The sequence below is a fragment of the Pecten maximus genome, chromosome 1 (genome assembly GCF_902652985.1).
Source record: "Pecten maximus chromosome 1, xPecMax1.1, whole genome shotgun sequence".
In the NCBI taxonomy this organism is placed as follows: Eukaryota; Metazoa; Mollusca; class Bivalvia; order Pectinida; family Pectinidae; genus Pecten; species Pecten maximus.
In genome coordinates this window covers 51,756,120-51,771,096 of record NC_047015.1, presented here as the reverse complement: position 1 = coordinate 51,771,096, position 14,977 = coordinate 51,756,120, and the positions used below count along the sequence as shown (strand labels likewise).

At 34.2% G+C, this 14,977-nt stretch overlaps 1 protein-coding gene across 1 annotated transcript; it reads left to right on the top strand.

The window, feature by feature from the left end:
• The first annotated feature begins 11,783 nt into the window (after positions 1-11,783).
• LOC117337535 lies at positions 11,784-14,039 on the top strand. The gene is made up of 4 exons (XM_033898563.1): positions 11,784-11,832; positions 11,991-12,140; positions 12,439-12,468; positions 13,563-14,039. Exons 1-4 carry the CDS (start codon positions 11,823-11,825, stop codon positions 13,967-13,969), a joined length of 597 nt encoding a protein of 198 aa, XP_033754454.1. The 5' UTR covers positions 11,784-11,822; the 3' UTR covers positions 13,970-14,039.
• The last annotated feature ends 938 nt before the right edge of the window (positions 14,040-14,977 follow it).

Below are 14,977 nucleotides of genomic sequence, written 5' to 3'. Positions count from 1 at the left end.
TTTATTTATTTAAATGTTTTCATATATCTCAGGGTCCATGATCACACAATCTTTCTTAATTGTGTTAACATAAGACAATATAACAAAACGCAGGGTATTAACTGGAATATGAAAATGTTCAGAAAGAAGACATCCCATGTGATATTGATATCTCCAGATTGGGGTGCCGGGAGTGGGTATAGACCTAGATAGGGATGGGGGAGGGGCATATCTGGTTGTATACGGTATTATTTATTTTGATATCTCACCAGATAAACATTTGACAATAACATAGGAGCTGAAGTATCATTTATAAATGTTTTCATTTATCTCGGGGGTCAGGATCCAAATATCTTTCTTAATTGCGTTAACATGAGACAGTAAAATGAAACCCAATGTATTGTCAGAATATGAAAATGAAAAGGTCCCAAATCATAGATTTAAATGAAGTCCTTAGGACCAACAACTGATATACTTTTGGTAGCCACGTTATCTGACGGAACAATTATGTTCTATGTCTTAGATAGCGCAGAAAAAAAAAAAAGAAAAAAAAAAAAAAAAAGTCCAAGCAACAATTTCCTATTCTATGTAGATTTGTTTATAAATATGTGATCATTATGCATACAAGGCGTATAACCATTTTTTCAAATGTGCATTTACTAGAATTTCAGTCATAATTGATAGGGTAGGGACGGGGCTTATCTGGTTGTATCTGGATTGGTATTGATATCTCATCGGATAGAACAAGATTGGGGTGTGGGAGTGGGTATATTTATAGGTTTATTATTGTGACTCTTTTTTAATGTGATATATCTTTAACTATACATGAATGTAAATGAATTATGATTGAATGTTTTTAGATTAGGTGAAAATAAGAAAAAAATCAAAAAAAATCACAGAATACATTTGATTAAAACGTTTTTGTGATATGGCGAGGTGCTAGCTATCTAATAATAGACACGATTGATTCCCTAGTGCTTTATTTTTAGAATATATATGTAAATATTGTAGTTCAACAGGTAGAGGGAGGTAGCTCTAACACTACGTTGGAAATTTAGGGAAACTCCCGTAATATCCACATGTTGGAACAAAGATGGCTACAGGTATTGGTTTGTTAATTCAATTTGTATTCAATGCAACTCCGTTGGGGGGAGGGGGGCTCACCAGTCCGATTCTAAAAAATATTGAACATCAAGCAGAGAGCTGAAGTATAATTAATTCATTTAAATGTTTTCATATATCTCAGGGTCCATGATCACACAATCTTTCTTAATTGTGTTAACATAAGACAATATAACAAAACGCAGGGTATTAACTGGAATATGAAAATGTTCAGAAAGAAGACATCCCATGTGATATTGATATCTCCAGATTGGGGTGCCGGGAGTGGGTATAGACCTAGATAGGGATGGGGGAGGGGCATATCTGGTTGTATACGGTATTACTTATTTTGATATCTCACCAGATAAACATTTGACAATAACATAGGAGCTGAAGTATCATTTATAAATGTTTTCATTTATCTCGGGGGTCAGGATCCAAATATCTTTCTTAATTGCGTTAACATGAGACAGTAAAATGAAACCCAATGTATTGTCAGAATATGAAAATGAAAAGGTCCCAAATCATAGATTTAAATGAAGTCCTTAGGACCAACAACTGATATACTTTTGGTAGCCACGTTATCTGACGGAACAATGATGTTCTATGTCTTAGATAGCGCAGAAAAAAAAAAAAAAAAAAAGTCCAAGCAACAATTTCCTATTCTATGTAGATTTGTTTATAAAGATGTGATCATTATGCATACAAGGCGTATAACCATTTTTTCAAATGTGCATTTACTAGAATTTCAGTCATAATTGATAGGGTAGGGACGGGGCTTATCTGGTTGTATCTGGATTGGTATTGATATCTCATCGGATAGAACAAGATTGGGGTGTGGGAGTGGGTATATTTATAGGTTTATTATTGTGACTCTTTTTTAATGTGATATATCTTTAACTATACATGAATGTAAATGAATTATGATTGAATGTTTTTAGATTAGGTGAAAATAAGAAAAAAATCAAAAAAAATCACAGAATACATTTGATTAAAACGTTTTTGTGATATGGCGAGGTGCTAGCTATCTAATAATAGACACGATTGATTCCCTAGTGTTTTATTTTTAGAATATATATGTAAATATTGTAGTTCAACATGTAGAGGGAGGTAGCTCTAACACTACGTTGGAAATTTAGGGAAACTCCCGTAATATCCACATGTTGGAACGAAGATGGCTACAGGTATTGGTTTGTTAATTCAATTTGTATTCAATTTAACTCCGTTGGGGGGGCTCACCAGTCCGATTCTAAAAAATATTGAACATCAAGCAGAGAGCTGAAGTATAATTAATTTATTTAAATGTTTTCATATATCTCAGGGTCCATGATCACACAATCTTTCTTAATTGTGTTAACATAAGACAATATAACAAAACGCAGGGTATTAACTGGAATATGAAAATGTTCAGAAAGAAGACATCCCATGTGATATTGATATCTCCAGATTGGGGTGCCGGGAGTGGGTATAGACCTAGATAGGGATGGGGGAGGGGCATATCTGGTTGTATACGGTATTATTTATTTTGATATCTCACCAGATAAACATTTGACAATAACATAGGAGCTGAAGTATCATTTATAAATGTTTTCATTTATCTCGGGGGTCAGGATCCAAATATCTTTCTTAATTGCGTTAACATGAGACAGTAAAATGAAACCCAATGTATTGTCAGAATATGAAAATGAAAAGGTCCCAAATCATAGATTTAAATGAAGTCCTTAGGACCAACAACTGATATACTTTTGGTAGCCACGTTATCTGACGGAACAATGATGTTCTATGTCTTAGATAGCACAGAAAAAAAAAAAAAAAAAAAAGTCCAAGCAACAATTTCCTATTCTATGTAGATTTGTTTATAAATATGTGATCATTATGCATACAAGGCGTATAACCATTTTTTCAAATGTGCATTTACTAGAATTTCAGTCATAATTGATAGGGTAGGGACGGGGCTTATCTGGTTGTATCTGGATTGGTATTGATATCTCATCGGATAGAACAAGATTGGGGTGTTGGAGTGGGTATATTTATAGGTTTATTATTGTGACTCTTTTTTAATGTGATATATCTTTAACTATACATGAATGTAAATGAATTATGATTGAATGTTTTTAGATTAGGTGAAAATAAGAAAAAAATCAAAAAAAATCACAGAATACATTTGATTAAAACGTTTTTGTGATATGGCGAGGTGCTAGCTATCTAATAATAGACACGATTGATTCCCTAGTGTTTTATTTTTAGAATATATATGTAAATATTGTAGTTCAACAGGTAGAGGGAGGTAGCTCTAACACTACGTTGGAAATTTAGGGAAACTCCCGTAATATCCACATGTTGGAACGAAGATGGCTACAGGTATTGGTTTGTTAATTCAATTTGTATTCAATTTAACTCCGTTGGGGGGGCTCACCAGTCCGATTCTAAAAAATATTGAACATCAAGCAGAGAGCTGAAGTATAATTAATTTATTTAAATGTTTTCATATATCTCAGGGTCCATGATCACACAATCTTTCTTAATTGTGTTAACATAAGACAATATAACAAAACGCAGGGTATTAACTGGAATATGAAAATGTTCAGAAAGAAGACATCCCATGTGATATTGATATCTCCAGATTGGGGTGCCGGGAGTGGGTATAGACCTAGATAGGGATGGGGGGAGGGGCATATCTGGTTGTATACGGTATTATTTATTTTGATATCTCACCAGATAAACATTTGACAATAACATAGGAGCTGAAGTATCATTTATAAATGTTTTCATTTATCTCGGGGGTCAGGATCCAAATATCTTTCTTAATTGCGTTAACATGAGACAGTAAAATGAAACCCAATGTATTGTCAGAATATGAAAATGAAAAGGTCCCAAATCATAGATTTAAATGAAGTCCTTAGGACCAACAACTGATATACTTTTGGTAGCCACGTTATCTGACGGAACAATTATGTTCTATGTCTTAGATAGCGCAGAAAAAAAAAAAAAAAAAAAAGTCCAAGCAACAAATTCCTATTCTATGTAGATTTGTTTATAAATATGTGATCATTATGCATACAAGGCGTATAACCATTTTTTCAAATGTGCATTTACTAGAATTTCAGTCATAATTGATAGGGTAGGGACGGGGCTTATCTGGTTGTATCTGGATTGGTATTGATATCTCATCGGATAGAACAAGATTGGGGTGTGGGAGTCGGTATATTTATAGGTTTATTATTGTGACTCTTTTTTAGTGTGATATATCTTTAACTATACATGAATGTAAATGAATTATGATTGAATGTTTTTAGATAAGGTGAAAATAAGAAAAAAATCAAAAAAAATCACAGAATACATTTGATTAAAACGTTTTTGTGATATGGCGAGGTGCTAGCTATCTAATAATAGACACGATTGATTCCCTAGTGTTTTATTTTTAGAATATATATGTAAATATTGTAGTTCAACAGGTAGAGGGAGGTAGCTCTAACACTACGTTGGAAATTTAGGGAAACTCCCGTAATATCCACATGTTGGAACAAAGATGGCTACAGGTATTGGTTTGTTAATTCAATTTGTATTCAATCTAACTCCGTTGGGGGGAGGGGGGCTCACCAGTCCGATTCTAAAAAATATTGAACATCAAGCAGAGAGCTGAAGTATAATTAATTTATTTAAATGTTTTCATATATCTCAGGGTCCATGATCACACAATCTTTCTTAATTGTGTTAACATAAGACAATATAACAAAACGCAGGGTATTAACTGGAATATGAAAATGTTCAGAAAGAAGACATCCCATGTGATATTGATATCTCCAGATTGGGGTGCCGGGAGTGGGTATAGACCTAGATAGGGATGGGGGAGGGGCATATCTGGTTGTATACGGTATTATTTATTTTGATATCTCACCAGATAAACATTTGACAATAACATAGGAGCTGAAGTATCATTTATAAATGTTTTCATTTATCTCGGGGGTCAGGATCCAAATATCTTTCTTAATTGCGTTAACATGAGACAGTAAAATGAAACCCAATGTATTGTCAGAATATGAAAATGAAAAGGTCCCAAATCATAGATTTAAATGAAGTCCTTAGGACCAACAACTGATATACTTTTGGTAGCCACGTTATCTGACGGAACAATGATGTTCTATGTCTTAGATAGCGCAGAAAAAAAAAGAAAGAAAAAAAAAAAAAAAAAAAGTCCAAGCAACAATTTCCTATTCTATGTAGATTTGTTTATAAATATGTGATCATTATGCATACAAGGCGTATAACCATTTTTTCAAATGTGCATTTACTAGAATTTCAGTCATAATTGATAGGGTAGGGACGGGGCTTATCTGGTTGTATCTGGATTGGTATTGATATCTCATCGGATAGAACAAGATTGGGGTGTTGGAGTGGGTATATTTATAGGTTTATTATTGTGACTCTTTTTTAATGTGATATATCTTTAACTATACATGAATGTAAATGAATTATGATTGAATGTTTTTAGATTAGGTGAAAATAAGAAAAAAATCAAAAAAAATCACAGAATACATTTGATTAAAACGTTTTTGTGATATGGCGAGGTGCTAGCTATCTAATAATAGACACGATTGATTCCCTAGTGCTTTATTTTTAGAATATATATGTAAATATTTTAGTTCAACATGTAGAGGGAGGTAGCTCTAACACTACGTTGGAAATTTAGGGAAACTCCCGTAATATCCACATGTTGGAACAAAGATGGCTACAGGTATTGGTTTGTTAATTCAATTTGTATTCAATGTAACTCCGTTGGGGGGAGGGGGGCTCACCAGTCCGATTCTAAAAAATATTGAACATCAAGCAGAGAGCTGAAGTATAATTAATTCATTTAAATGTTTTCATATATCTCAGGGTCCATGATCACACAATCTTTCTTAATTGTGTTAACATAAGACAATATAACAAAACGCAGGGTATTAACTGGAATATGAAAATGTTCAGAAAGAAGACATCCCATGTGATATTGATATCTCCAGATTGGGGTGCCGGGAGTGGGTATAGACCTAGATAGGGATGGGGGAGGGGCATATCTGGTTGTATACGGTATTACTTATTTTGATATCTCACCAGATAAACATTTGACAATAACATAGGAGCTGAAGTATCATTTATAAATGTTTTCATTTATCTCGGGGGTCAGGATCCAAATATCTTTCTTAATTGCGTTAACATGAGACAGTAAAATGAAACCCAATGTATTGTCAGAATATGAAAATGAAAAGGTCCCAAATCATAGATTTAAATGAAGTCCTTAGGACCAACAACTGATATACTTTTGGTAGCCACGTTATCTGACGGAACAATGATGTTCTATGTCTTAGATAGCGCAGAAAAAAAAAAAAAAAAAAAAAAGTCCAAGCAACAATTTCCTATTCTATGTAGATTTGTTTATAAATATGTGATCATTATGCATACAAGGCGTATAACCATTTTTTCAAATGTGCATTTACTAGAATTTCAGTCATAATTGATAGGGTAGGGACGGGGCTTATCTGGTTGTATCTGGATTGGTATTGATATCTCATCGGATAGAACAAGATTGGGGTGTGGGAGTGGGTATATTTATAGGTTTATTATTGTGACTCTTTTTTAATGTGATATATCTTTAACTATACATGAATGTAAATGAATTATGATTGAATGTTTTTAGATTAGGTGAAAATAAGAAAAAAATCAAAAAAAATCACAGAATACATTTGATTAAAACGTTTTTGTGATATGGCGAGGTGCTAGCTATCTAATAATAGACACGATTGATTCCCTAGTGTTTTATTTTTAGAATATATATGTAAATATTTTAGTTCAACATGTAGAGGGAGGTAGCTCTAACACTACGTTGGAAATTTAGGGAAACTCCCGTAATATCCACATGTTGGAACAAAGATGGCTACAGGTATTGGTTTGTTAATTCAATTTGTATTCAATGTAACTCCGTTGGGGGGAGGGGGGCTCACCAGTCCGATTCTAAAAAATATTGAACATCAAGCAGAGAGCTGAAGTATAATTAATTTATTTAAATGTTTTCATATATCTCAGGGTCCATGATCACACAATCTTTCTTAATTGTGTTAACATAAGACAATATAACAAAACGCAGGGTATTAACTGGAATATGAAAATGTTCAGAAAGAAGACATCCCATGTGATATTGATATCTCCAGATTGGGGTGCCGGGAGTGGGTATAGACCTAGATAGGGATAGGGGAGGGGCATATCTGGTTGTATACGGTATTATTTATTTTGATATCTCACCAGATAAACATTTGACAATAACATAGGAGCTGAAGTATCATTTATAAATGTTTTCATTTATCTCGGGGGTCAGGATCCAAATATCTTTCTTAATTGCGTTAACATGAGACAGTAAAATGAAACCCAATGTATTGTCAGAATATGAAAATGAAAAGGTCCCAAATCATAGATTTAAATGAAGTCCTTAGGACCAACAACTGATATACTTTTGGTTGCCACGTTATCTGACGGAACAATGATGTTCTATGTCTTAGATAGCGCAGAAAAAAAAGAAAGAAAAAAAAAAAAAAAAAAGTCCAAGCAACAATTTCCTATTCTATGTAGATTTGTTTATAAATATGTGATCATTATGCATACAAGGCGTATAACCATTTTTTCAAATGTGCATTTACTAGAATTTCAGTCATAATTGATAGGGTATGGACGGGGCTTATCTGGTTGTATCTGGATTGGTATTGATATCTCATCGGATAGAACAAGATTGGGGTGTGGGAGTGGGTATATTTATAGGTTTATTATTGTGACTCTTTTTTAATGTGATATATCTTTAACTATACATGAATGTAAATGAATTATGATTGAATGTTTTTAGATTAGGTGAAAATAAGAAAAAAATCAAAAAAAATCACAGAATACATTTGATTAAAACGTTTTTGTGATATGGCGAGGTGCTAGCTATCTAATAATAGACACGATTGATTCCCTAGTGTTTTATTTTTAGAATATATATGTAAATATTGTAGTTCAACATGTAGAGGGAGGTAGCTCTAACACTACGTTGGAAATTTAGGGAAACTCCCGTAATATCCACATGTTGGAACAAAGATGGCTACAGGTATTGGTTTGTTAATTCAATTTGTATTCAATGTAACTCCGTTGGGGGGAGGGGGGCTCACCAGTCCGATTCTAAAAAATATTGAACATCAAGCAGAGAGCTGAAGTATAATTAATTTATTTAAATGTTTTCATATATCTCAGGGTCCATGATCACACAATCTTTCTTAATTGTGTTAACATAAGACAATATAACAAAACGCAGGGTATTAACTGGAATATGAAAATGTTCAGAAAGAAGACATCCCATGTGATATTGATATCTCCAGATTGGGGTGCCGGGAGTGGGTATAGACCTAGATAGGGATGGGGGAGGGGCATATCTGGTTGTATACGGTATTATTTATTTTGATATCTCACCAGATAAACATTTGACAATAACATAGGAGCTGAAGTATCATTTATAAATGTTTTCATTTATCTCGGGGGTCAGGATCCAAATATCTTTCTTAATTGCGTTAACATGAGACAGTAAAATGAAACCCAATGTATTGTCAGAATATGAAAATGAAAAGGTCCCAAATCATAGATTTAAATGAAGTCCTTAGGACCAACAACTGATATACTTTTGGTTGCCACGTTATCTAAAGGAACAATGATGTTCTATGTCTTAGATAGCGCAGAAAAAAAAAAGAAAAAAAAAAAAAAAAAGTCCAAGCAACAATTTCCTATTCTATGTAGATTTGTTTATAAATATGTGATCATTATGCATACAAGGCGTATAACCATTTTTTCAAATGTGCATTTACTAGAATTTCAGTCATAATTGATAGGGTAGGGACGGGGCTTATCTGGTTGTATCTGGATTGGTATTGATATCTCATCGGATAGAACAAGATTGGGGTGTGGGAGTGGGTATATTTATAGGTTTATTATTGTGACTCTTTTTTAATGTGATATATCTTTAACTATACATGAATGTAAATGAATTATGATTGAATGTTTTAAGATTAGGTGAAAATAAGAAAAAAATCAAAAAAATCACAGAATACATTTGATTAAAACGTTTTTGTGATATGGCGAGGTGCTAGCTATCTAATAATAGACACGATTGATTCCCTAGTGTTTTATTTTTAGAATATATATGTAAATATTGTAGTTCAACATGTAGAGGGAGGTAGCTCTAACACTACGTTGGAAATTTAGGGAAACTCCCGTAATATCCACATGTTGGAACAAAGATGGCTACAGGTATTGGTTTGTTAATTCAATTTGTATTCAATCTAACTCCGTTGGGGGGGGCTCACCAGTCCGATTCTAAAAAATATTGAACATCAAGCAGAGAGCTGAAGTATAATTAATTTATTTAAATGTTTTCATATATCTCAGGGTCCATGATCACACAATCTTTCTTAATTGTGTTAACATAAGACAATATAACAAAACGCAGGGTATTAACTGGAATATGAAAATGTTCAGAAAGAAGACATCCCATGTGATATTGATATCTCCAGATTGGGGTGCCGGGAGTGGGTATAGACCTAGATAGGGATGGGGGAGGGGCATATCTGGTTGTATACGGTATTATTTATTTTGATATCTCACCAGATAAACATTTGACAATAACATAGGAGCTGAAGTATCATTTATAAATGTTTTCATTTATCTCGGGGGTCAGGATCCAAATATCTTTCTTAATTGCGTTAACATGAGACAGTAAAATGAAACCCAATGTATTGTCAGAATATGAAAATGAAAAGGTCCCAAATCATAGATTTAAATGAAGTCCTTAGGACCAACAACTGATATACTTTTGGTAGCCACGTTATCTGACGGAACAATGATGTTCTATGTCTTAGATAGCGCAGAAAAAAAAAAAGAAAAAAAAAAAAAAAAGTCCAAGCAACAATTTCCTATTCTATGTAGATTTGTTTATAAATATGTGATCATTATGCATACAAGGCGTATAACCATTTTTTCAAATGTGCATTTACTAGAATTTCAGTCATAATTGATAGGGTAGGGACGGGGCTTATCTGGTTGTATCTGGATTGGTATTGATATCTCATCGGATAGAACAAGATTGGGGTGTGGGAGTGGGTATATTTATAGGTTTATTATTGTGACTCTTTTTTAATGTGATATATCTTTAACTATACATGAATGTAAATGAATTATGATTGAATGTTTTTAGATTAGGTGAAAATAAGAAAAAAAATCAAAAAAAATCACAGAATACATTTGATTAAAACGTTTTTGTGATATGGCGAGGTGCTAGCTATCTAATAATAGACACGATTGATTCCCTAGTGTTTTATTTTTAGAATATATATGTAAATATTGTAGTTCAACAGGTAGAGGGAGGTAGCTCTAACACTACGTTGGAAATTGAGGGAAACTCCCGTAATATCCACATGTTGGAACGAAGATGGCTACAGGTATTGGTTTGTTAATTCAATTTGTATTCAATCTAACTCCGTTGGGGGGAGGGGGGCTCACCAGTCCGATTCTAAAAAATATTGAACATCAAGCAGAGAGCTGAAGTATAATTAATTTATTTAAATGTTTTCATATATCTCAGGGTCCATGATCACACAATCTTTCTTAATTGTGTTAACATAAGACAATATAACAAAACGCAGGGTATTAACTGGAATATGAAAATGTTCAGAAAGAAGACATCCCATGTGATATTGATATCTCCAGATTGGGGTGCCGGGAGTGGGTATAGACCTAGATAGGGATGGGGGAGGGGCATATCTGGTTGTATACGGTATTATTTATTTTGATATCTCACCAGATAAACATTTGACAATAACATAGGAGCTGAAGTATCATTTATAAATGTTTTCATTTATCTCGGGGGTCAGGATCCAAATATCTTTCTTAATTGCGTTAACATGAGACAGTAAAATGAAACCCAATGTATTGTCAGAATATGAAAATGAAAAGGTCCCAAATCATAGATTTAAATGACGTCCTTAGGACCAACAACTGATATACTTTTGGTAGCCACGTTATCTGAGAGAACAATGATGTTCTATGTCTTAGATAGCGCAGAAAAAAATGGGAAAAAATTGTCCAAGCAAAAGTCCAAGCAACATTTTCCCATTCTATGTAGATTTGTTTATAAATATGTGATCATTATGCATACAAGGCGCATAACCATTTTTTTTAATGTGCATTTACTAGAATTTCAGTCATAATTGATAGGGTAGGGACGGGGCTTATCTGGTTGTATCTGGATTGGTATTGATATCTCACCGGATAGAGCAAGATAGGGGTGTGGGGGTATAGATTTATTATTGTGACTCTTCTTTTAATGTGATATATCTTTAACTATACATGAATGTTAATGAATTATGATTGAATGTTTTTTTAGATTAGGTGAAAATAAGAAAAAAATTAAAAAAAAAAATCATAGAATACATTTGATTAAAACGTTTTTGTTATATGGCGATATTCTAGCGTAGTTATCTAATAATCATCTTCGCTAGCCAAGGCTTCTGATTACGTTACACTCCACGAGGAGTGTAACGTAATCAGAAGCCTTGGCTAGCGAAGATGTCTAATAACATACACGATGGATTTCCTAGTGTTATTTTTAGAATAGAAATATTGTAGTTTACAGGTAAAGGGAGGTAGCTCTAATACTACGTTGGAAATTTAGGGAAACTCCCGCAATAAAGATGGCTACAGGTAGGCCTATTGGTTTGTTCATTCAATTTGTATTCAATCTAACTCCGCTCATTAAACATCGGGTTTTGATGCGATCGCTGTTAGTGCAACTTTTCATTGACTAAGTTATGTTGTTGAATTACTTAATGTTAACAAAAGGCCATTCTGTTTATTTACAGACGAGATTCCGTGTTATGGCGACTTTTGTAAAGGAGGGGCAGAATTTTGTGACGTACTCTCACGATTTTGTATCAGTTGTACCAAACCACCATGGAGTGAGAGATGTTTTACAACTGATCACATACCCAACTGTACAGCTATTTGCAGAGGTAAGTTCAACCAGAGGCACTTCCCTGGTTCTCTGGTTCAAGAATAATATATTACATGCAATCGATGAATTTTTTTTTATTTTTTTTATTTTTTTTTTTTCTGTTTTATTTTTTTATTTATTTATTTTTAAATTTTGATTAAGATTTATTGAAATGTAATGTCAAACGAATCTGCATTTTTTCAACTGGATAACATAAACATGAATGTTATGAATTTGATGAATATGATTTATAACTTTGATATCAATATTTATATGTGCACGGAAAAATGAACATCTTAATTTGCACTATTTTTCAGCACTGAAACTGGAAAACGGACCCAAAAGCGGTAAGTTTCAAAAATAAATTAAATTCAAGTTGATAAGTTGTTTATCAAAGGTAAAAAATACATGGACTATTGAATCTCACAAATCAATATATCGATTACATGTTTTAAAGTGTATGCTTATTTCAAATAGATTTCTTTCCGAGTAAAGTGTTAATTTTAAATAGACGTCTCCCTGGGCAAAGTATCAGACTTGAGCAAGACTAATGATCGTTAAAATAGAGAAAAGTACTTATTACAATTAAGATTCGATCTTCGTCGTTTATTGTTTGGTATTTACACAACAGTTAATTTTAAAAAGAGAGGAAAAATAAAATAAAATAAAAATGATAATCTCATCCTGTCCTCGCTGAGCGTCGAACCCTAGTCTACAAAAACAAAACAACAACTGAAGAATCGTAATCGGCTATATATATACCTGTTTTCATCGCCGTTATGTAGAAATCCTAAATCCTTTTAATCCATAATCTAGTTGTGTCTCCACGATGTAGATCAGGAGTCATGTTATAAAATCACACAGACTATACACATTTCCTAAGGTCACCACCATTACCCTGGTGACTGTACCACACAAACACACAACATATCCCATGGTTGAACTACACATAATATGTGCCGCTGACAAAGCGATATCAATGAAGTGCATATGAATTTCCTTATTCCCTGTCAATTACGGACAATATTGAGGAAATTTGACGAGAATTCGCTAAATCTTAATGTAATGTTGAACAAAATAAACTTCCGCAATGCTAGTCCGTATATAACTTCCTTGATTTGTTTATATTAATGACGTCATACATGAACACATGATTTCTAGGCCTGAAACGTTACCGAGAATTTCAAAAACGAAAGTAGATCGTACACTGTAGTACATTTTGTAAAACAAATATCAATAGGTAGAATAATATGCATACCAAATACTTGTTGTTGTTGTTGTTGTTGTTGTTGTTGTTGTATAACATGATATTAAAATGTTTCAAATGTCTTCGATACAGGAAAGAATATGGACAGACAATTCTACGAAAGTTTTATACTTTGTCAGTTGTTGAAACTGAAGTTACCTTTGACGTTGAAGATACGTGTTGTTTTGTTTACAGCGCCTGATATAGTCGTGTACCCTCCCTGGCTCATCGCCTTGATATCAATCCTTCTTATCATCTCTATCACTGTACTGGTGATAGTTTGTTTAACCCGGCGTAGACCAAAGATTCGTGAACTCTTAACCGGGATTACTAGAGCTGTTTTATCCTGTTGTGGGCTTGGAGAAACCAAGGTTCAACAAATTGATGAAAATGGAAACGATGAGGAAACTGGAATGATGGACGATCAACACGACGATCAACATGGCTGTCGACATGACCATCAACATGGTGATCAACTTGGCGATCAACGTCCGGTTCAAGTTACATCAGACGATGCTAATACCAGTGATAATGTTACTGGTGATAACCCCAAGTTTGGCCCTACCACTCTTAAACCTCACGAAGAGGCAAAATTATTGTAGAAATGAATTGAACAAGTGCTAATGTAATAGCAGTGGCGTAGGAAGCGGGGGGCCAGGGGGGGCAATTGCCCCCCCCCCCCCCCCCCCCCCCCCCCCACACTTTTTTCAGTGGGGGGGGGGCAAACATATCTTTTTGCCCCCCCACTTTTTGACATCCAAAATCTAAAAAAAGGGGATAAAACGCGAATTTATATATTCATTTCGATAAATATCTGTATATTTCCGAACTGATAATGTTTTCTTGAAGGCAACGATAAAAACTTTATCTTGTACATCCGGAACATTCCGACTTTTATACTAGTATATCAATCCTCAGACCTGTGCAACAGCCTGGTAAGTCAATATTTATATCTTTATAAAAAAATTTGCTCAACTTCATCACATAGATTCAATAAGTTGATGATAATTTGTGAAGTTAATTGAGTTCATAATGAGAAAAAAGACAGAAACACAACATGAAGAAGAATGCGCGGTTTTAACGTGAATAGAGTGATACTTATTACCGACAGGTACGAAGGAAATACAAAAAAAAAATCGGCTCGCGCCTACGGCGCTCGCTTTATCACTAAATTACTGATCCCCCTTTCGATTGCAGATCTACAGGGGGGCTTTGCCACCCTGGGACCCGCTGGGCGGCCCCCAGACCTCTCGCAAAAAGGAAAAAAAATCGTCTCGCGCCTACGGCGCTCGCATGATCACTTAATTACTGGACCCCCCTTTCGAAAACTCCTGGATCCGCGCCTGATCCCGAATTATTGGAAATGTACTATATTCGTTTTCCGCGGAGGGCTTAGACCCCCTTGACCCCATATCAGGGCGCTGCCCTGGACCCGCTGGGCGGCCTCTCGGACCCCGCAAAAAAAAAATCGGGTCGCGCCTACGGTGCTCGCATTATTACTAAATTACTGGACCCCCCCGCCCTGGGCGGGCCTGGTGATTCATGTTTTGCTATATTTAATATATTTATTCTGATTTGCGTAAATAACTTATTTTGTACTACATAAATTA